Below are 24,257 nucleotides of genomic sequence, written 5' to 3'. Positions count from 1 at the left end.
AGTGACAGAAATAGACAGATATGAATGAAATCTGGCAAATCCCAGGCTACAGAGCCGAACTTTCACCCATTATTCCTAATTGTGTTTGTACTTTCCCAGCAGAAAAATGATACAGCAGTGAAGAGAATATAATTCCTTATAAATTGCATGCAAGAAGGGGGGATGTGAGTAATAATTAGGGGATAAAATGCCCTTTTCTTGCAGCCTCAGAAACACAAAGTCAGAGCAGTGTTTGTGATCCGGGAGGATGAGAGTCAGGGGCGGGGCTTAGTGATTATACCCAATGAGAAAGAAGCTCACTCCGATAACTAACCAATCACAGAGCAGCAGGCTCTCTATATAAGTCCCGGCAGGTCCCCGCCCCCAGTATAACTTTCTGTCAGTGTGTTGGGATATTTTACCTGCAGCTGCAATGGCCGAGACCGCTCCTGCTCCTCCTCCTCCAGCTGAAAGCGCCGCCAAGAAGAAGCAGCCGAAGAAAGCGGCCGGAGCCTCGAAAAGCCGCCCAGCAAAGTCCGGTCCCAGCGTGTCCGACCTGATAGTGAGAGCTGTGTCCGCCTCTAAGGAGCGCAGCGGGGTCTCCCTGTCCGCTCTGAAGAAGGCTCTGGCTGCAGGAGGCTACGATGTGGAGAAGAATAACAGCCGCCTGAAGCTGGCTCTCAAGGGCTTGGTGAGCAAGGAAACCCTGATCCAGCTGAAAGGGAGCGGAGCCTCCGGATCGTTCAAGCTGAATAAGAAGCAGCTGGAGAGCAAGGAGAAGGCGGCCAAGAAAAAGGATGTGGGGAAACCCAAGAAGCCAGTGGCAAAGAAACCCGCCAAGTCCCCCAAGAAACCCAAAAAGGCTCCGGCGGGAGTGAAGAAAAGCCCCAAAAAGGTCAAGAAACCGGCGGCCGCCAAGAAGCCAGCAAAAAGCCCAAAGAAGTCTAAAGCTGCCAAGCCCAGGAAGGCTGTGAAGAGCCCGGCGGCTAAAAAGGCTGCGAAGCCAAAAGCTGCTAAGAGTCCAGCTAAGGCCAAGGCAGCCAAACCCAAAGCAGCAAAGCCCAAGAGGGCGGCAGCTCCTAAGAAGTGAGACCGACAACTTCAGCCTCTTACAAACACAAAGGCTCTTTTAAGAGCCACCACAACCCCACATAGAGAGCTGTGCACATAATGTGTAACTGGGAATGTTTCTCCAACTTATCCCATGCAGGGGTTTGTGTTACACTGCCAGAGCACAAGTGTATATGAATAGATACTGCGAGCACTGTAAGGTGCATGTGTAAGTTTGTAGTCCCTAACCTATTTCACGAATAAATGTTTCTCAGACAAACTGACATATTAGGTGACATTATGGTTTTGTTTGTGTCTACATAATATTCACACACACGATTTATATAAAATTAAAAAAGTGTAGTTTACATCAGAAAAACGTATTTATCACCATGTTATTAAAAAAAGTGTTTACATCACATTGAAAGCATCAAGCACACGCTATTCCACAACACTTCAGTTTGATCACCAGTGGCACATGGGAGGGGGGACATTTACATGTTTGTCTTTACGTGCAGCCATATACAGCATGAAATGGTGACTATGCATGCAAGTCTATATATCACATGACAAAGAATACACAAATATTGAAGGTGCGTTTATCTAAATTGTCACACATCAAGTACATATGTTGGTACAAGGATAACACACTTCTTTAATTCTCTATATTGAGATCAGTATCCGTGTGTTAATATTGATCAGGCAATTTCATTGAAAATGTGGTGGCTCTTAAAAGAGCCTTTGTTTTTCGGGTGTAAACGAAGTCAGGGTGCAGCCGGCCTAAGCTCTCTCCCCTCTGATCCTGCGGGCCAGCTGGATGTCCTTGGGCATGATGGTGACCCTCTTGGCGTGGATAGCGCACAGGTTGGTGTCCTCGAAGAGCCCCACCAGATAAGCCTCGCTGGCCTCCTGCAGAGCCATGACAGCCGAGCTCTGGAAGCGCAGGTCAGTCTTGAAGTCCTGGGCGATCTCCCGGACCAGGCGCTGGAAGGGCAGCTTGCGGATGAGCAGCTCGGTGGACTTCTGGTAGCGGCGGATCTCCCTGAGAGCCACAGTACCGGGCCGGTAGCGGTGAGGCTTCTTCACTCCGCCGGTGGCCGGAGCGCTCTTTCTGGCAGCCTTGGTCGCTAGCTGCTTACGGGGAGCCTTCCCTCCGGTGGATTTCCGGGCGGTCTGCTTGGTCCGGGCCATCCTGTGCTGCTGTGTCAGTGCGCGTCTCCGGTCAGGAACTAATAAAGAAAAAAAACGCTGCAGCTGCGTATTTATGGATGCAGGTCGCTGTGATTGGCTGCTTTGGTCCCGCCCTTCGCTCTGATTGGTTCTGTGAAAGCCGTTGCGATGTTCAAAAATCCCGCCTCAGACCGATATCGTCCTAATAAAGTTATTATTTATTTAGTGCTTGTAAGTGGGACAATTAAAAAGATTTAATGTGATAACATTAGTGTTTGCACAGATACAGCACAGAGCTCTCTGACATGGAACATGTACTTATACCAAGTATTCAAATGATCTTCAATGGTGAAATGTAATATGAGGGGTTTTCTTTCCCAGATCATTGCTTCAATGGGACTTTCTTGGTTCCTCTTCTTCTAATGTTCACATTGTGTTATTATTATAAACCCGAACACAGAGACACAAAGAAGCGGAACCGCGCGGCTCGTTTCCTTAATGCCTGCAGTTCCCAGAGCACCACACGGTGGCAGTGCTGCGCTATAAATGGGGCTTCCCTAAATGTCTTCTCGCTGTCACTGCTCTGTGTGATCTGATCAGCTCCTAACCGGGCTCTTTGGCTTCCCTCTAATGCTCCAGTCACAGTAGTTTGCTTTTAATTAAAATACCAAGTCTGTATATGTGTATACACAATGTGTTATAGTTTAAGCACAAATGAAATATTCCATAATGTATTGTGTATTTTCTAAATAAAGATGAACATCTATGTTAGAGTAATATAACTAGACTGAACAGGGAGGGGCCTGTATTTAAAGATATCTATTAAACGTATCCTCATTCCTTATTTATTGAACTATATCACTGCATATGAAATATTAAAATTACCAATGTAAATACACACTATCTAATACATTTAAACAGAAGCTGAACTATATCAAGACTTGTTTTTTATTTTTCAGATACAATATTAGCATGTAAGATGACTATTTAATTATGCATTAATTGTTGCTGTGTTTTTGCATCTTTTTTCCAATGCTTGTCAAACTATTTCACCATTTAGGCAGATCTGGATAAGGATATATTTCCATTGTTTCAATATGTTTTTTTTTTATTATTAATTAATGCATCTTCTCATACTGTTCATTCTTTTTTAAACTATAGATTTCTTATGTATCCTGAATAAGTCAGTTAGTTATTTGTAACTACAAATTGAAGAGATATTTTCCCCAAAGCTGCACTCAATATCCCATTCTTAATAAGCCTTCACTTTTAATACCTGTCACACTATTACTATGAACAAACATTACACATGAACCTACCAATCATTACTTTAAGTGGTGAAGAGAAAAACAGTTGTTTTTTTCCAATAGTTCACCTCCTCTAATTAATATATTATCTATAACGTATCCAATGCTGTTTTGTTCTTTTATTATTTATAGATAAAATGCATTACATATGCATTGGAATCAATACATTCAATACTCTAATTTTTTGGAGACCATATTTTTTTTCCCCACAGAAATAAGTAAAATAAAATTAATACGTTGTTTGTGACAACCTCAGTGAATTAAATCTAACATATAATAATAATAATAATAATAATAATAATAATAATAATAATAATAATAATAATAATAATAATAATAATAACAACAATAACATTATTATTATTATTATTATTATTATTATTATTATTATTATTATTATTATTATTATGTGCCTAAACCAACATGGTGATTACTTTTACCTAAACAGGTGCTCAAGCGACCACGTTAATAACACTAGTGTGATCATTTTCTATGCAAATAACTACTTAGTGCTCAAATGTGTCACAATCTCCACTAACCAATCCTACTAAGTAACTATCTCCTATACAATTGCTATCATTAGCTACTCTTACAAACTAGTGTAACAGTGATATATGTTGCAACCAATCTACAATAATAATCTCAGGGAGAAGGTATCTCTCTAAATTGAAAACATTCAGTGTTTGATTCAATGTATCAATCTGCATACCTTTCTACTCTCCTCTGTAGAGGAAATATTGTATATAGTATATTGTCTGTAACCTGGCATATCACCATTATCTTGTGTTATACCATGTTTCCACTGCAGCTATGGATTCTGGGAAATAAACACACATATATGCATACAGTGTCACCTTTAACTTAATATCCATATTAACATGATCTCCTATAAGCATAGTTCTGCCTTATTATACTGAATTTTTTTGCACAGCTTGCTACATATCGTCTAACTTCTATCATGTTTAAAATATAGTTTATATTTCTAAAACATATGTTAGTATGTCTTTGAATATCTGTAATCTAAACAGCTGTTAGATTGTTTTGTGAAATGTAAATGAAGGGAGAGAATGAAAAGCCTGAAAAGCTCCAGCCTCATTGTATTGTATGGGGGCTATGCACTAAGCTCAATGGGTTTGTGTTCTAATGTTAAAAAATAGCATGTCCGTTAAAAAGTGAGGCCGGGGACGCGTTTCACTAAGGCCTTGAGCCCATTTTTTAACGTATGTGCTCAAAACACCCACAGCGTACGTGTTGCTTTTTTCCCCCCTGCTAGCATTCTTAAACTTCCCATACACTAGCTGATAGAAAAAAAAGCTGCATGTAACATTTGCATGGTGATATGCCATCTCCATGCAAGGCTGTTACACAAGCGATCGTACACTAATTAAAATCATTTTAATAATAGTGTACATGAGCAGGGGGTCTCCGGAGCTGAACCGCATTGGTTTCAGGTCCGAGGACCCCCTACTTCAGGAGATACAGGCTCCGTTATGGGGTGCCGGTATCCCCTGCAGCATTTAAATGTCCCGGTCACGTGACGCGGAAGCTTGAAACTGCAGGGGATACCGGCACCCCATAAAGGTGCCTGTATCTCAGGAAGCAGGGGGTCACCGGACATAAAACCAATGCGGGTCAGCTCCGGAGACCACCTGCACATCTACACTATGAAACACATGTATATTAAAAAAAGATTTAACAAACATCAATACACGACTCTCCGCCCAAACCCATACAGTACAGTAATGTGCAAAATAACTATTATCCACATATGGATAAAAGATTATTTGCCCATTATTAAACACTGCATTAGCATACCTAAATAAAGTAAATAAAAACAGTAGCCAGCTAAGCCAATGAATACAAGCAATAAACAACACGAACAATGAATTAATTAAACCATTAACCAATGAAACCAATTAATTCCTAAACCAACTCAAAATGAATAGTAGCATTAACCAATCAAACCAATGAATTACTACAACATTAATGAATGTAAACATTAAAAGACAAAGAAATAAATTCAAACAATATCTGAAATAACCATAAAATGCATTAGCTAATATAACACAACATTAACTACAAACGAACACCAATCGCAAACATTTTATTAGCATTAAGCAGGAAAAAAATAAACAATCACATCCACATAAGAAATTGAAATTAAAACAACCAACAGCAATACCAAGCCACAAATGCCCCCCAAATATTGTCATAATAATGTAATCATCTGTACCTTAAAGTGGTACAGATTAATATATTATCAGTCAATGTGCCTCCCCCAAAAATAAAAAAAACACATCCAATGAAGAAACCTGTAATAATAGACATTTACAAACATTCAATATAGTACTTACCATTAGAAGCGGTGCCCCTCCAACTCCCGGGGTAACAGGAAGCTCACGTACCTTGAAGGCCTCAAACAGCATCCGATGCCATCGCCATGAAGATCCGGATCAGGTACCCAAATCTTCTTTTTTCTTTCTTTAATCACCTTCTTCTATCTTCTTCTGTCACCATGTCTTGATCTTCTTTATCTTCTATCTTCATCTGTCAGTCCAAAAAACCCCATGATGAATCCCAACCGTTGTTGTCTCGTCGTCGTCTTCTTCGGCTCAAATGAGGCGTCACGGCCTTAAATACGGCTTGTAATGTCACATTTAGCCTCAAAATGGTTAACAGTCACCTGATTGGCTGTTAAAACCATGTTCCGACTATAATTTTTTTTTTTGTTACATGACGTCACTTTAAGGGAATGATGCCAGCCAATCAGATTGGCTGTGCTTCATTTGCCTTTAAGATGACGTCACAAAGCCGGCGTTACATGGTATTTCAGCCAATCAGAGTGTGGACGCCGTGTGATACCATGTGACACCAGCCATCTTGGATTTAGTGAAATCATCTTAAAGGCAAATGAAGCACAGCCATTCTGATTGGCTGACATCATTTCCTTTAAGTGATGTCATGTAAAAAAAAAAAAAATAAAGTCGGAACATTTGTTTAACAGCCAATCAGGTGGCTGTTAACCCTTTTGAGGCTAAATGTGACGTCACAGCCCCATTTAAGGCCGTGACGCCTCGTTTGAGCCCAAGAGGACGACGAGACAACATCGGTTGGGATTTACCATGGTTTCTTTTTGGATTGACAGATGAAGATAGAAGAAAAAGAATATCAAGAAATGGTGACAGATGAAGATAGAAGAAGGTGATTAAAGAAAGAAAAATGAAGATTTGGGTACCTGAGCCGCATCTTCATGGCGATGGCATCGGATGCTGTTTGAGGCCTTCAAGGTACGTGAGCTTCCTGTTACCCTGGGAGTCGGAGGGCCACCGCTTCTAATGGTAAGTAATATATTCAATGTTTGTAAATGTCTCTTTTAACAGGTTTCTTCATTGGATGTGTTTTTTTATTTTTTGGGGGAGGCACATTGACTGATAATATATTAATCTGTACCCCTTTAAGGTACAGATTAATACATTATTATGACAATATTTGGGGGGCATTTGTGGCTTGTTATTGCTGTTGGTTTTTTTTATGTCAGTTTCTTATGTGGATGTCATTGTTTTTTTTTTTTCCTGCTTAATGCTAATAAAATGTTTGCGATTGGTTTTCATTTGTAGTTAATGTTGTATTATGTTAGCTAATGCATTTAATTGTTATTTCAGATAGTGTTTGAATGTATTTCTTTGTCTTTTAATGTTTACATTCATTAATGTTGTAGTAATTAATTGGCTTGATTGGTTAGTGTTACTATTCATTTTGAGTTGGTTTAGGAATTAATTGTTTTGATTGGTTAATGGTTTAATTAATTCATTGTTGATGTTGTTATTGCTTGTATTCATTGGATTAGCTGGCTACTGTTTTTATTTAGTGAAGTATGTTTTTTTGGAGTTAGGTTTTATTATTGTGTATCTGGTGCATTAATGTATTGTAATTAGGGTGCCCGTTGAGTGCTATAGAGGCTTATCATGCCCATATTATTATTATTATATGGGTATGATGTACCACTATACTACTCAATGGGTACAGGGTGGGTATAGTCAGTTCAGGGTGGGTGCTTAGGCCTCCCGGGTGTGTATCGGGGCAGGCTGGGTTAACCCCTTAATGACTATAGCGGTTAGTAAACGCTAAGGTGATTAAGGGGTTAGGGGCCATTAGAATGTCTTTATTATGTATATTCTGTATGCTTTCTTTCAACGGAGGACAGAGAGACCTGTTGTTGTGGTAAGTATAACTGTATTTATTTACTTTATTTATGTATGCTAATGCAGTATTTAATAATGGGCAAATAATCTATTATCCATATCTGAATAATAGTTATTTTGCACATTATTGTACTGTATGTGTTAGGGGGGTGTATTTAGTTAGAAATAATGTTTACTATTTTTGTAAGCACAACATTGGTACCGCAGGCCCGCGGGTACCCCGGGACTCTCGCGGGGTAAGCCGGGGACACCCGCGCGACCCCGATCTCTCTGGGGGACCCCCGTGGGGTCTCTCGGGGACACCCGCCGGCCTGTTGTATGGGTTTTGCGCATGCAGAAATGTAGAGCAAGAAATTTTTCAAAGTCCAGCTTTTTTTGCGTCTACCTTGAGCTGACGTGTTCTGTTGAACGCAACTTTCGCGTACGCTAAGGTTACGTAGCTTAGTGCATCCCGCTTAAGGGCAGAATTTAACGCAAACAAAGTTGGACTTTGAAATATTTCCTGAAAAAAGTCAGTTTTAGAGCGCAAAGTGCCTGTTTGCGTGGCTTAGTGCATCGTGTTCAGCGTAACATCAGGTTCTAAGAGCACTTTGCGCTCTAAAAATGACTTAACGGAGCTTAGTGCATGACCCCCTATGTCTTTATTTGTATAGCACCATTAATGTACATAGCAATTCCCATTAGTAATACACGTGGTAATCATATAAATAACACATAATATATAAATAACTGGTCAAGGGAATAAGTGCTTCAGACAAACATTACATTTAGGAAGAGGAGTCCCTGCTCCGAGGAGCTTACAATCTAATTTTTGAGTGTCTCTGGCACAGTCTCAGGGGGCACAGCTTAATCTATCACCACGTTAGGATCAGAATAAGATCTGAAACTGATTGGGTTCCCATTTCATAGATTTCTTGCTTCCCTAGCAAATCATGGCAAACAGGGCTGCGGCCAATCACAGCATTAATGATGCACAGGAGCCATTCAGGACACATGGTCTTGTCTGAACTGGCCAATCAGGGCTTGAAGTGGGTGATTGCAAATTAAAGGGCAGCAGAAAGAAATATGAATCGGCCAATGGGAGCAGCATCCGCCAACGGGGCCCAACAATGGCTTCCTTGGCTGACAGGATGTCCCATGCTGGGCTCGGCGTCCGGATATTTGGATGGATGACAAAATGTTCTGCTTTTTGGGTTGATTGCCCCCTGGTCTGATCTTCTCCCACGGTCACTCCCCCTTGTATTCCTGCACCGCTCTTCACCTCCAGTCGCAGAATTTGCCAGTTCTCTCGACATGCGAGCTGCACAAAGGGTTTCTCAGCCCTGCATGTACAGAGACCTTAGCTATGCTTGTGATGGAATGAGGCCCAGGGACCGGTTAATAAAGGTTACGCCCTGTCACTTGGGTTCATCTGGCTCCAAGGCCCCTGAGATACAGGTTTTTTTTGCATGCCTGGTTGCACCTTGCATCCCATGTAAATGGAATGCTTTATTTCTAATGTGTTCTGTTAAGAGACCGGGACTCTTTTGTGGGATCAAGCACCAGAGAGAACACAGAGATAAACAAATAAACGGGTATTAATTTCGGCCGACGCCACCAACATGACTTTAACGGAGCAGATTCTACTTTTGCCGCAGGTCATGAGTTTCCAAGCACCGCTGGATGCAATAGTGAATATAGAAATATAGAAAATAACCTGGCGCAAAGTGTACAATATATATATATGTGAATATTACTATAAAAAGCAATGTCCATAAAAATAAAGGATATAAGTGATGAGAGTGGAGTCCTTCCTTTCAGATGTTTGAGTGGTAAATGGACTCAGTTCCCAAGATTTGTGAAGAAAAACGGGAGGAGTTTTTTTCTTTTTTGCTGCAGACTGTTATCCTGTGGTGTATGATAAAAACCATGGACAAAACATTGCGCAGTATTGTTTCATCAAATGAATTCCCCCATATACAGCTTCAACCAGTACCTACTTACTAGATGCAAAGCAGACAGCATGCAGTGGAGAGAATCTGTGATTTTCCAAGTCCCAGCGTTTTCAGGCACAGCACAAACCCCACGAGGTGCGCCGTCTTCGGATAGGCTCAGATAGAATCTTTTTCTCCAGGTGTTGTCATCTGTGTCCACTCCCGTATTCCTGTATATGCAACTCCAACCAGGGATAAAAAAGGGGGCAGAGGATTGCGCAATACCTAAAAACCTTTTAATACCTCCAATGCACAAACAGACATATACTCACTGACACAGTGAGTTCTAAAATCAATAGGAGCGCCCGACCCGGCTGTCCAGCAGCAAACACCAGTCCCTGGCAGTCCTTGCCGGTAGCCGCGTGTATCTCGCGATGCTCCGGTGTCAGCGCGGTGACGTCACCGCTTCCGCTTCCACACAGGTAGCTGAATGTGTAAACAGGCCGGCGTCTACTTAGGCTCCTCCCTAAGTACAGAGACCTTAGCTATGCTTGTGATGGAATGAGACCCAGGGACCGGTTAATAAAGGTTACGCCCTGTCACTTGGGTTCATCTGGCTCCAAGGCCCCTGAGATACAGGGTTTTTTTTGCATGCCTGGTTGCACCTTGCATCCCATGTAAATGGAATGCTTTATTTCTAATGTGTTCTGGCAAGAGACCGGGACTCTTTTGTGGGATCAAGCACCAGAGAGGACACAGAGATAAACAAATAAACGGGTATTAATTTCGGCCGACGCCACCAACATGACTTTAACGGAGCAGATTCCACTTTTGCCATAGGTCATGAGTTTCCAAGCACCGCTGGATGCAAGTTGTGGAAAGGTAACTTCAAATCTCCAGCTTGGCGTACAAGCAGCCTCGACTTCAGGTGTCTCTGGCACATCCTCAGAGCCCCCCGCTTAGTCTATCTTCACGCCAACCCAGGAGAGGCTTGTGGAACTCAAATTGGTCGCTGCTTTTCTAGGTTGCAGTTCTCAATGGAAAATCATGGAGAACGGGGCAACGACCAATCCCAGCATTGATGCTGAATGGGGAGCCAATCACAGAATGAGGGCTCATCTGTGTTGGCCAATCCGGTCTGAGGGTGTGACAGGGAGGCTGAGGCAAGGAAGGTGGGAATTATGAACCAGACAATGAGAACAGCGCCTCCCTCCCTCCTGTTCTCAGTGCCAGCTCACTATCTCTTGGTGAGATAGGTGCCTCTGTCTGGGCACTGGATCTATATCATGAATACATTGCATCCCTACGGTATTAATACCGATTGGGAGCTTAAACATTTCCTAGTCTAACTAAAGAAATATGTTTAAGTTTTTGCTTGCTTCTGCTTTTTGCTTCTCTGGTGTTGTTATAATGTCATTTAGATATATGCTGTTGCTCACCATATGGGATATTATGTATACTTTATTATCAGTATATTTATGATATGCTATATTTCTATTATTAATATATTTATTTTTATATTTATCTTCTTTATTATTGTTTTCATTTTTGACAATTTCTTATTTTTATTTCTTTCATTTATATTGATATAAGACAGGTTATTATTTATGATTATTATAATTGTTTTATTATGTTGAGTGGTTATAATATACTTTTCAATATTGCTTATTGTCATATGATATATATTTTTTACCTGTCGTTTATCTTTCTTTATTATATAATTTCTTTATATTCTAATCCATTCCTTGTTTTCATCTATGTTGCTTGAATGTTGGTTTTAAATGATCTTTTGCTACTACTGTTTATACTATTTTACAGTAGTTTTGCAATAAGTTGTTTATTTGTTGTTATATATGTACTATGTATACACTTGTATGTTGTTATCATTCTCTCCCCTTCTACACACCACTATGCTTGTATAGATGGAACGGCAGTCTCATTAATTAACCTACAGCTGCATATAGGAGTTGCCGTTCTAAATCAATTTATTATTGACCTATCACAGTCAAGCTGGTGGTATATAGAGGTGTATGAGATAGTTCACCACTCACGCCCCATCTGCGCAGGTGTGCCGCAGGGATCAGTCCTGGGACCATTCCTGTTCAACCTCTTCATGAATGACATCCCCGCAGACCTCCACAAGACTCAACTGGCACACTACGCAGATGATGTGGCAGTCATCTCCCAGTCCTTCAGCGAGAAAGAAGTAGCTAAGAACATCCAGAAAGCACTAGACATGCTATCAACATGGTACAGCGACTGGCAAGTAGGACTGAACTCCAGCAAGACCACAGCTACACTGTTTACCAAAAGGAAGATCAAGACACACCCGCCAATCAGCCTCAACGGAGAGGCAATCAAATGGGAGCCAAACAGCTGTTACCTAGGGGTAATCCTAGATAGCAAGTTAAGCTGGAGAAACCAAATTGAGAAGACTCAACAGAAGGCAACAGCCAAGCTGGCAGCACTGTACCCCCTGCTGAAGACAAGGACCATGCCCATCCGGAGCAAAGTCAACGTGATCAAGGCGATCAATAGACCCACAATGACATACGCCTCCCCGGTGTGGAGTGGCTGCCACCAACGGCTCAGATCATCTCATCAAAAACTACAGAACAAGGCGCTGCGGATTGCGTCCAACGCACCACTTCCTACAAGAATAGCGGACCTTCATAGGGAGCTGGGCATCGAGATGTTGGATGAACATCTAAAGAAGCTCAACGAGAAATTCTACAAGGAACTGGACCAGAACTCAAATCCGCTGATCAAGAAGCTTGCTGCGATCTCTGCAAACCCATTTGACCGCTACCCACGATCCATCACAGCGCTGACCCTGTGAAACTAACTCAACTGTGGCAAGTAACACAGATCAAGAAGCTTTCTAAAGTGTGCGACAATATACTCAACAATAGAACTTAGAGTAATGAGGCTCAAGCCTCGGTATCCAATATCACCACTGACAGATTTAATCTGTCAGTCAGAACAGAACAGGCAGGTTCACCACTTACTCTTTGACAAAGTCCCTTGCGGGATGAAACGCGTAAGAGGTTCCTAGCTTCATGATGTTTGTTCCCTTTTTTTCAATAAATTAGTCGTTTTTTTGTTAGAGCTGCGTGTGGTTCTCTACTTAGCTCAGTGCACCGCTTCTTTGTTTGGCTGTTCCGGTACCTTTGCTGGTTGCACGTGGATTCCAGGACACACATCACTGGAGGCATTCACTCAACGGTGCTTCAACTTTATCTCTTTGGCTACACCGGATCAAGCAGTGTGACAGCAGGTATTATCATTGGCAGAGGAGACGGTGGGTGACTTAGCGTCAGCCTGGCTGTTCTCTGGATGGTCAGCGCCTCTTAGCGTCACCTCACCTTACCCCTCCCCCCAGCCTGCTCCACTGGGTCCACTTAATACGCTTGTTTAGAGTGATAGTTATATGCTGCAGATGTGTGCCATTATGTTCTAAGAATAAGACATTCTACGCTTTGGCCCTTGAGCACTGGCAGCAGAATTCTTCTGTGTTCCCTCTGGCCTCTGTCTGGGCAGACAATGACTTTGCTCTTCGGACCGACGCCTGTGAGATTGGAGGCCTGCCCATCCCCATCCTCTATTGTCTACAAACTCCCTGTGGAACCAGCCTAACCAGGGTTCATGGTCGTGGAGACTGGGTAATTGTATTTTTCCAGCATGCATGCCCAGGGAATAAATAAATGCATTTAACATCTCTGGGCATGCAGGGCTGAGAAACCCTTTGTTCAGCCAGCATTTCAAAAGAAAATGGTAACTGCAGGGTCTGGAGGGGGAGGAGAGGGGCAGAGTACAAAGGCAACAGCATCCAGGGGCGGAGATCGGGCCATGCACATTTGCTGCCTCCCCAGCCAGAGCGGTGCCAGCACAGGGGGAGATATCCTGTCAGCTGGGGAAGCCATTGCCGAGCACCCCTGGTAGATGTTCATTGACTAATAACATAATTATCAATGCTTGTAGTCATACTGTTGGTAAGTGTGTTAACCTGTGTAACTACCATGTCCGAAGAAGAGCGTACTCCGGTAGGCACAAATAATGCTTTCCAAAGAAAGTTCCGAAATAACTTCATCAAATCCAAATCAAGTTAAAAAAAAATATCAACCCGATTTGTGGGCACAAATCAGTTATTTTTGCATCTTATTAGTCTCTATGTCCATGAGAATATAAATCAGAAATATTCACCATTGGTAAAACCTGAGGCTTTGTGATCTTGTGACAATCCGACTCTTAGCTGACCTGCATTTGTGTCCTTATCCGATATAGGGGCCTATGCAGAGAGCAGCGCTATTTCGAAATTCGCCATTTTTTGGAGAAAATCGCGCAGAAAGCAGCAGAAAATGGCGAGTTCCGAAAAACGCGCCAATTTTTCTTTTCTATTTGTAAAACTCGCCTCGCGGCTGGCGAGAACCTCAATCTCGCCAGTTTTAAAAATATCCGTATGCAGAGAGGCGCGAACGGCATCTAGCGGCTGTTCGCGCCAATAAAATGGCGCGATTGTCTCCGTTTTGCCTCGCCAAAAAAAACTGCCGCTCGCGGCCATTGCAAAGGGGAAAAAAAAGGCGCGAATTTGTTTTAACACATTTCTGAAGCGCGCATCTCGCCAATTTAAACTCGCCACACGCATCCATGTTAAACATAGCAGAATTCGCACTTTTCTGCATATGGAGATTAAAACTCTCCAAAAAAGCTACTTTTTAATAAATTCGCCAATTTTAAAATTCGCTGCTCTCTGCATAGGCCCCAAAATTTCTTTCCACGTTAGACCGGTTGTGACTGTAGGGGTAGCCAGCAAAACATAATAAAAGTTAAGCCAGGCAGGCTACCCCAAATCCATGTTTAATTGCCACATCTGTCAGGGTCATTTTGGCCTTTGTGCAATGTGTTTTGTGTAAATCTCTTCCAGAAAAGAGATAATCACTGTGTGATATCTACAAGGGGGGAAACTATCTATCTTGGGGAGCTGGGATTGTAAAAAATCACTGTCTTTCCCTGTGTTTGTGTTTTCCCCACACAGTTAATAATCCAGCATTGTCCTTTGTGTTGCTAGCATTTATCTGTATGCAGACACAGTAATTCACTTAGCTGGGCTGCATCCAGAGAAATGTCTGTCCGTGACAGAGCTTGGGAGCAGCTGAGTACCTGGAAAATGGTGAGTGGGGAAGGGCTGTAATTCAGGTCCAGGAACTGGTAATCGACAGTTCAGAGCCTTTGTTCCCCGAGACACTGAGAAATTGGGCTGGCCAGGGGATCCTTTACTGGGTCTCAGCCCGAAGGCATGATTTCCATTGGCCAGATCTAATTTCCCACCCGCCAGCAGCTCACACCCCGAGAAGCAGTCCAGAGTCAATAAGCCGGACACCTGCCCTAATTGGTGCAACCGGACAAGCACTCATTCTATGATTGGCTGCACCATCACAATCTGTGCTCTGATTGGCCGGTGGTCTCTGCTCCAGCAAAAAAGATAGGAGACTTAGGCCTATGTAAGGAGCACAGCCGATCACAGTAGCATACAAGTTTGCAGAGTGGATCGGAGACAGTGATGTCACGGCTGGTGGGCTATTTTAAAAGTGTTGCTTGCAGAAGAGCACAGAGAAGCCGGGGAAGAAGCCGTTAATGCCAAGCCTTCCGAAGCAGGCTCCTGCACCTGCCTGAGGCTAGATTATTGCCCCACTTGGTGAGTGTCATACTGTGATTGTGTGATTTGTGTGTTTGCTGGCTTGCCAGAATAAACTTTTGTTTATTCAACTATTGTGCCCTGTCTGGTGATAGTGATCCCAGTGGTAGTGTGATAATACAGCTGGTCTCCCGTGAGACTGGTCATGATCGGTGAGGGATGTTGTGAGTATCCTCGTTCTAAAAAATCAGAGTGATTAGAGTCTGAGGATTGATGATAATAACTTCTAGTGTGGAATATTCTCGGGAAGGGCAATGAACCACATTGTGCTTCAAAGCATTGATATGTCCAACGATTCACTCTGCTCGACTGGTAGCCCTAAAGATCCCTTTGGAACGTTATTTTTTTCCATCTTGTCACGGGAGATCAGGACTTTTTACATATTTATACCGGGATCAATCACTAGGCAAAACAAGGTAATAAAACAAAATGAAGTTTATTCGGGTAAACCCGCATGCACACAATGAATACACAAAATAGAGACAACATACACACTTACTGGGGGTCTGGGTAGTGAAATCTAGGCTCAAATAGGTGCCTGCTTCGGAAGGCTTACCCTGACCAAGATATACACCTGGGCTTCCTGGTCCTCTTTTCGGCTAAAGATCCTAGCCGCGACCGCTATGTTCAATTCTCAGAACTTTGACTTCACATCTGACTTAGTCCCTGCAGGGCAGACTGTCCTAGCTTCAAAACAAAGCCAGTTGCTCAACAATTTCAAACAGAGCAACTTTGAAAAGCCTGACCTAGCTTCATCGACACAAGCCAGTTGAAGGTATGGCTATCTCAGTCGGCTACCTCCTTACATACCCTCCACTGTTCTATGTTCAGCATGGAGGAACAACCAATCAGAGTGTGGGAATTTATTCCCACTACCTATTAGGAATAGGGGCTCATTCTTTGGCTGACATCAGAGGAGGGGGAAAGTTAAGCCAGCTCAGCTTGCCCAAATGGGTGGGACATATGATTTGACCAATGGGAAATACACTGATATTCTCTGGATTCCCCCAGTCAACCCATTGCCACCTACTGCAGGCTCAACTGACTCTGGCAGATCAGAGTGTCCTCCCCACAGGGGGTCTCTGTTCTCCAGATACAGTACTTCACCATGCTCTAGCCACATAACACCCCACATCCTCTCTCCTCTTTGAACTCCGATATCTATCCAGACTTCCCGGAACTTGTATGGAGCCTGTACTGACTGAATAGACATTTACAGAAATTGCACAACCATGATAAACCATATTTAAATACATGATATACTTTGGGAAAACCCATATATATGAGGGAAATAGAGTTGGGATATCTGAGCTTGAAAACCTGGAGTCTGGGGGATACAGGGCAGCCACAGTGTAATTCAACCCGCATACAAGAAAATCATGCCTGCACACCGGGGATAATTAGTTGACTACAGGTATATTTGTCCCCCAAACTCCTGCAAACAAAACCACTGCATTTCTACCAAAAATTCCCACATAAGAGTTGCACACAGAAAGTGTCATGAGTCTGGGATAAAGTGAATATGAAAAGTGGAAAAACAGGGGACACTTTAAATTTTACATGTTATAACCCATGGAAATGGCTTATGGTGCTATGCAGCTGCCAGGGACCACAAGGGTTTCAGGGGTAACAAGATGGGCTTAACCCGGAATTTATCAATACATTCATTGATTTTACATTTTATTTTTTTCCAACTTGAATTTTATTGGTAATTCATATGTACTGCACCGACACACTTTATTCGAGCAAATGCCCAGTTTGTACCTGGCAGATACCTGGAATCCGCCGCTGCTCACCTCTTGCATGCTTCGTTGCGTTTGCCTTCCCAGCCACGGTTCATGCCTGGCTGACGGGGGCCTGATCTGTTAAATGATAATGAGAAGGATTTACTAGGCTGCAATGCTTCGCGTGTCCACCAGATGGCATAAACTCATGACTTGTAAAGCGCCGAATCAGTAATGTGTGGGCTTGCAGTTGTTTCGTTTAAAAAAGATACTGTATCACAGTGTGCCATTGTACAGTAACTTGGCCTTGGCCTTGAGACTGAAGGAAGAGTTGCAAAAATGTATCAATTTAGGCTTTACATACTGTATTAAATAAAGACAAAGACCTGTTTCAGTTACAGTACACTATTCTCCAGAGACTCAGCATGAGTGTCCAAGTGCAGCAGCCCGTGTTCCAAAAACCTGACAGAAGTTATGCTTATTTAATATGGGCCGCTATTAATGCAACAGAGGATAAGATGGCAACAGTTGTTCAAATGTATCAGTATTTTATCGAAAACTATGACTTTTACAAATTTTCGCCAACTCCTCATTTGTGGAAGCGTGCAATAAGGAAAAGGTTATGTAGTGACCCCTGTTTTCACCGTATTGAGCCAAAATTTGTTGGAGGGTATTGGTGTGTGTCACAGGGTTTTTCCCGTATCTATGATCATGGAGGCGGCAAAAGGCGAAGGGTCGTGTTAAAACCAACTAAGAAGCGACAATCCCTGCCAAGCAATGCACCAGCACCAGCACCGGCTTCCAATGACGGTCCCAGTGTCAGTGACAACCCTGAGACAGAGTCGGATTTCGCGGCCAGTTTTGATGAAGCTTGCATGTACCTAAGCGATTTCCCGCCTCACCTGCTGACTACAGGTGGGCTAGTCCCGCTGCTAACTATCGACGTGGGTGATGAAGAAAGCTGTACTGGCAGTGGACCGGCGCCGGCGCAAGCTGAATGGGAAATAGTATGGTGAGTACTGTATTGTTGCCGTATTATTTTGGTGGGGCTGGCTGGGTACTTCTTTAGGGGGCTGACCATTACCGTACATTAAAACTTTTCATTTTGTTTTTCCTCAGAAAAGAAAACGGCTAATGGGGGGATTTCGATGGATAATATTGTGCTGTACTGTATGCTGATGTTTTCCGGCCGAACAGTATACTGTGTGATAAACCCGAATAAATAAAACTATGCATTTATTCTACAGTACATGTTCAGTAAATTACTGCACAAACTGGGGGCGAGATGTGTTTGCAGCAGAGAGAGATCCGCTGCTCTCTCCGCGCAAACATCGGCACATTAAAAATGATTTGAAATACATTTTATTGATAGTGTAGATGTGCAGGGGGTCTCCGGAGCTGAATCGCGTTGGTTTTAGGTCTGGGGACCCCCTGCTCCCCGAGATACAGGCCCCTTTAGGGGGTGCCGGTATCCCTCTGCTTGGTTTAAAGGGCCCGATCACGTGATCGCGGCCTGTAAACCAAGCAGAGCAGAGGGATACCGGCACCCCCTAAAGGGGCCTGTATCTCGGGGGGCAGGGGGTCCCCAGACCTGAAACCTGTGCGCTTCTGCTCTGGAGACCCTCTGCATATGTACAGTATCAATAAAACACATACAATATACAGTATAAATAAACACTCGTTCTTTACCTTAGCGGCTATGCGCTATGGTAAAGAAGCATCATTTCTGTATTTTAATAATACAGTATTGTACAGTGAGCAGGGGGTTCCCTGAGCAAGAAATTAATGCTCAGGGACCCCCCCTGCTCCTGCTAATATTATTAAAAATACAGAAATGCTGCGTCATTACCATAGCGGATAGCCGCTAAGGCAATGAAGGGGTTAACCCACCGTGCCCGCTTTATTGTGTGTAGTGGGGATGGGTGAGGGGGGGTATTTGGCCCTTGGTGTGAGTTTAGGACTTGCGGGGGAGGGGGGGGTTTGCGGGTGCACTTAACCCCTTCACGACCGTAGCAGTTAATACCGCTACGGTCATGAAGGGGTTAAGCCCTCCCGCTACCCCCCCGCAAGCCCTAAACAACCATCGTTGGGGCTAATACCCCATTCACCCACCCTCCCGCTACCCACAATAAAAAAATACACACACACAGCACAGCAGCCGCCAAAAAATAAATAAATAAATCTAAATAAATAAATAAATAAATGACAATAAATACATTTGAAATACATTTTTATTGATAGTGTAGATGTGCAGGGGGTCTCCGGAGCTGAAGCGCACAGGTTTCAGGTCTGGGGACCCCCTGCCCCCCGAGATACAGCCCCCTTTAGGGGGTGCCGGTATCCCTCTGCTTGGTTTAAAGGGCCCGATCACGTGATCGCGGCCTGTAAACCAAGCAGAGCAGAGGGATACCGGCACCCCCTAAAGGGGCCTGTATCTCGGGGGGCAGGGGGTCCCCAGACCTGAAACCTGTGCGCTTCAGCTCCGGAAACCCTCTGCACATCTACACTATCAATAAAAATGTATTTTAAATGTATTTATTTATATTCATTTATTTATTTAGATTTATTTATTAATTGTGCTGCTGCTGCAAGTCCTAAACTCACACCAAGGGCCAAACACCCCCCTCACCCCCAATAAAAAAATTTTACGCACAGCAGCCCCACAATTAATAAATAAATCTAAATAAATAAATAAATACATGAAGAGAAATAAATATATACTGTACTGTAAGTGCCCGCTTTATTGTGTGTAGCGGGGGTGGGTGACGGGGTTTATAAATGTGAGTTTATAAATAAAATAAAGAATATTATTTCTAGGGGCCCTAGAACAGAAGTTCCCACGCCAATTTCGCGCTCATTGCTCTTTTTTTACAATGTTGCTGGTCTTGCGGCTTTGCAGTCTGCAAGCAAAAAGCAGTTTGTAGTAGTACTGAGTGTGAGATAAATTATTTATCAGTGTTGATCAAAGAGAGTTGATCAGAAGGATTCCCCTTATATACAGTACAGTACAGCACTCTATTGTCATTCATACAGTACAGTGTAGTAAAGGGTAGACAACAAATGGTCTTGCAGTATACTGTATTACTACAAATCTGTCAGGTTGACCAGAATCACTGCGGATATCGGAAAATAATACAATTTTATTAATTCTATGTAGAATTAATAAAATTGTATTATTTTCCGATATCCGCAGTGATTCTGGTCAACCTGACAGATTTGTAGTAATACAGTATACTGCAAGACCATTTGTTGTCTACCCTTTACTATACTGTATGAATGACAATAGAGTGCTGTATACTTTATAAGGGGAATCCTTCTGATCAACTCTCTTTGATCAACACTGATAAATATCATATTTACTGTATACCCCTTTAGCACCTGTCGTTCCATCCTATGCACCCATTTACAATGGTGATTGCGGTCGTATTCACATACTTTATGTGAGATAAATTAACCAGTTCTTTTATTGCTGAAGTCGCCACAAAAAACTTTTATTTACAAATACAGTACAATACAATGGTGAAACATTTCAAGTTAACAGCAATTCAAAACCTCAACACACAATAATACATACTGTACAGTACTGTATGATTATTTATTTATAATACAGTATACAGCTCTGTACTGTATATGCAGTATACAGTATACTGTACTATATTTGGGCCTTGTCTTTGGGGGTTTATTCATGCAATTATTAGGGTGACCTGCCGTTGGAAATACTGACACAGTACAGTCCCAGCTATTTCAGCCACCCCACCCCCTCCCTTAGAGTTTTTAATCCCTCCCTGGCCAAGCATCAATCGTCTGGCTAATCCAATCCAAGCCATTGTTTTGTTAATCTGGCCCTGGGCTGGCTACGGTAACAAGATTCAGTAGGAGGCCAGCCAGCGTATGATCCCACCATCCCCCTCCCTTAGAGGGAGGCCTGCCTGCTTTGGAAAAATCCCTTCTCGAATTGGAAATGTAAATCTGATGTGCATCCGTTTGCTTACAGTAACTGTTCTGTTCAGAACAGCCACTGCTTCTAAATTACTGAAAATATACAGGATAAATATACAGTAATGTGAAATAATCCGTTCTGTGGGTCTGAGAGGGTTGAAAGTCACCAGGTCCTCATACAGTACAGTACATTCTCGAATACCTTTAGAATAAAAATACAGTATATACTGTATAAATATACAGTATAAATATTGCACAGTATAATGTTAAATAACCCATCCTGTTCTTTTTCCCTTCATACTGTAACAGTATCCTCATTGTGTCTGCGGTACAGTAGTTCATTGAGAGAGGAGAGGTTTTGTGTACATCATTACTGCTGTTTATATACTGTACATTTGACTGCACAAGCAGATTTGACGGAACACAACGCCCCCACCTCCCCCTTGGGCACCCTTTTTCCTGGAACGACAAGAAAACAAAAACTTTGTTCAGTTACTGTACTGTACTGTATGTGCGTACTGTATTATGGTAGAACTACTGTACAGTAGGTGGCTGGTGCAGCTTTCTCTGGAAAGAAAAAAATGGAGCAGTTAGTAGGCAGTTACTGTAGTACTGTCAAACTAGTCTACTGTACTGTATACTGGAACTACTGTATACTCTAACTATTGGGAAAGAAACAATCTGTGCCATAATTACCTGTATCATACTGTACTTACTGTACAATACTACAGCACTGTACTACTTTCCTGATGCTTGCCCATTGCGCGCGATGACAATGGGCAACACAGTGGCAATATGGTCTATATATTTATTGCATCGTTCCACGGTGAGTACATCGTTCCAAAAACTCATTATGGCTTTATACAACTCGTCCTTCTTGGAGGGTTTCGCCTCTTTACGGATGTGGTTCTTCAGCTGATGCCAGACCATTTCGATCGGATTGAAGTCTGGCGATCTGTGATTGGAAAGAAAGGACAATTAGTTTAAGAGATACAGTACACAGTAAAAACAGTGGGGAACATAAATGGGACACGGTCTACTGCACTTACTCCGCTGGCGTCTTCACCCAGTTGATGCCGTGCTCAAGGATATGCGCCGTCGACGCGGTGTGCTTGGGATCATTGTCCTGATAAAAGCGATGCCCATTGGGAAAGTCACGTCTGATGTATCGCACTATCACGGGCACAATGTTGTCTTGGAAGAAATCTTTATTCATGATTCCTATAGCAAGAAAAGAAAAGGGCTCAATAGTACAGTACAGTGCATACGGTAAGGCAACACTAGTCAAGTACAGTGTATTAGGCGGCATTATATTTGAGAAATTGTACCTTCAAAGACGACAATGCATCCCGGTCCACGCCTAGAGATGGCACCCCACACATGCAGCTTCACAGGGTGTTTTGGCCGCGGCTTCAAAGTTATGCGGCCTTTTTTGTGCAACGCAAATCTTGCAAATCTCTCCAGCGACACAGTAGACTCATCAGTGAAGATGCAATCCTGGAAAGTCTCACCGCTGTCGATCCATGCCTGGGCCTGGAGCACTCTTTTGATTTTGTTTGCGTCCCGTATCATGGGGTACGCTCTGTAATGACAATGAATAAAAATTTTTAGCGTCACAGCGCAGTACAGTTTGCAAAACAACACTTCTACTTTACAGTACCTCCTGTACTGTCCAGTACTAACCTCACACGTCCATATTTCCATCCAATTCTGCGTCTCATCTTCTTTATGCTGCTCTCGGATACAGTCAGATTGTGGTTTTCCTGCAGAGTGTTTTTAACCCTTAATGCGCTCCTCTCATCATTCTCCTCACTTATTCTGTCCACCAGAAGAGTAGTCTCCCTACAATGCAAAGAAATTATATTGTGTTATTAATATGCAGCAATATAAAATGTATACTGTATACTGTACATGTAATGTTGTAATATACAGTAAATATAAATATACAAAAAATGTATACTGCTGTACTATAAATATAAATATACAAAATATACAGTATACAGTACTGTTGTAATATAAATATACTATATAAATATACTGTTGTTATATCATAATAAATACACATCATATACTGTATATTCCGTTGTAAGATGAATTGCAATATACCAAAAGTGTATACTGCTGCACAAAAAATATAAATTGACCACACATACACTATATACTGTTGTAATATAATAAATATACTATATAAATACGGTATACTGTTGTTATATCATAATAAATACACATCATACACTGTATATTCCGTTGTAAGATGAATTGCAATATAACAAAAGTGTATACTGCTGCACAAAAAATATAAATTGACCACACATACAGTACACTATATACTGTTGTAATATAATAAATATACTATATAAATACGGTATACTGTTGTTATATCATAATAAATACACATCATATACTGTATATCCCGTTGTAAGATGAATTGCAATATAACAAAAGTGTATACTGCTGCACAAAAAATATAAATTGACCACACATACAGTACACTACAGTATATACTGTTGTAATATAAATATACTATATAAATACGGTATACTGTAGATGTACACTACAATTTCTATATTTTTTTTTGGTTAAGTTTTATAAATATACTTACGCATTTGTTACCTTTGGTGCCTTTTTGAGGTCTCTGTTTTTTCCGTGTGCATGATAGCACACGGTGTTTGATGGCACAACGAGGCCAGAAGCAGTTAACCAGCGCTGGATATCTGCAATTCGTTTTCCGCTCGTGTACATCTCCTTCATTCTCATGCTGAGATCCTTTGAAATCTTCTTAACAGGCATTGCTGCGAATAGAAAGAAATACAAACACAAGAATGTATATTCGATGTTTAGTCGATGTGTATTCAATGTGCAGTGAATCCACAAAATGGATGGTATATTTATATGTTAATGACTCACATTACAGACCACCCACTTTCAACACCTGTACCTGGCCGCCATGCATAAAAGGTTGTACACGTTGCATAGCCCACCACTTGCTGAACTTTATCTGATCCATTGTCCAGATACTGCATTGTGCCTCCCGCTTACATGGAGCAGCCCCGGTTCTATGGACGCAAGAACCATCTCACCTCTGCTGTGCCTGCCACACTGAAAAAGAGAAAGGCAGTTACCGTTTCCAAGCCAAAGGCAAAGCGACAGGCTAAGGCCAATAAAGAAAACCTTCTGCTGACCCCAAAGGCTAAGGGTTTTAAAACACGTCAGCCTTATTATGTGAGGAAGAAATACGGTACTGTGCTCGGTACGCAAGACGAATGGCAGCCAACTCA

General features: G+C 42.3%; 2 protein-coding genes across 2 annotated transcripts; one reads left to right on the top strand and one right to left on the bottom strand.

Moving 5' to 3' along the window:
* Nucleotides 1–378: 378 nt before the first annotated feature.
* On the top strand, nt 379–1,332 carry LOC142477094 (histone H1-like). The gene has a single exon (XM_075582146.1). The coding sequence runs from the start codon at nt 413–415 to the stop codon at nt 1,067–1,069; it is 657 nt and encodes a 218-aa protein (XP_075438261.1). The 5' UTR covers nt 379–412; the 3' UTR covers nt 1,070–1,332.
* Nucleotides 1,333–1,614: 282 nt separating this feature from the next.
* Nucleotides 1,615–2,264, bottom strand: LOC142477095 (histone H3). Its single transcript, XM_075582147.1, has one exon. It carries the CDS (start codon nt 2,218–2,220, stop codon nt 1,810–1,812), a length of 411 nt encoding a protein of 136 aa, XP_075438262.1. The 5' UTR covers nt 2,221–2,264; the 3' UTR covers nt 1,615–1,809.
* Nucleotides 2,265–24,257: the final 21,993 nt, after the last annotated feature.

Source organism: Ascaphus truei, unplaced genomic scaffold, assembly GCF_040206685.1.
Source record: "Ascaphus truei isolate aAscTru1 unplaced genomic scaffold, aAscTru1.hap1 HAP1_SCAFFOLD_1930, whole genome shotgun sequence".
Lineage (NCBI taxonomy): Eukaryota > Metazoa > Chordata > Amphibia > Anura > Ascaphidae > Ascaphus > Ascaphus truei.
Note: the sequence above shows the minus strand (reverse complement) of the source record. Positions and strands in the feature narration are given on the sequence as shown.

What these genes read in the sequence shown, in the direction of transcription:
- LOC142477095 (XM_075582147.1), bottom strand. Translation starts at nt 2,220, where the DNA reads ATGGCCCGGACCAAGCAGACCGCCCGGAAATCCACCGGAGGGAAGGCT.
- LOC142477094 (XM_075582146.1), top strand. Translation starts at nt 413, where the DNA reads ATGGCCGAGACCGCTCCTGCTCCTCCTCCTCCAGCTGAAAGCGCCGCC.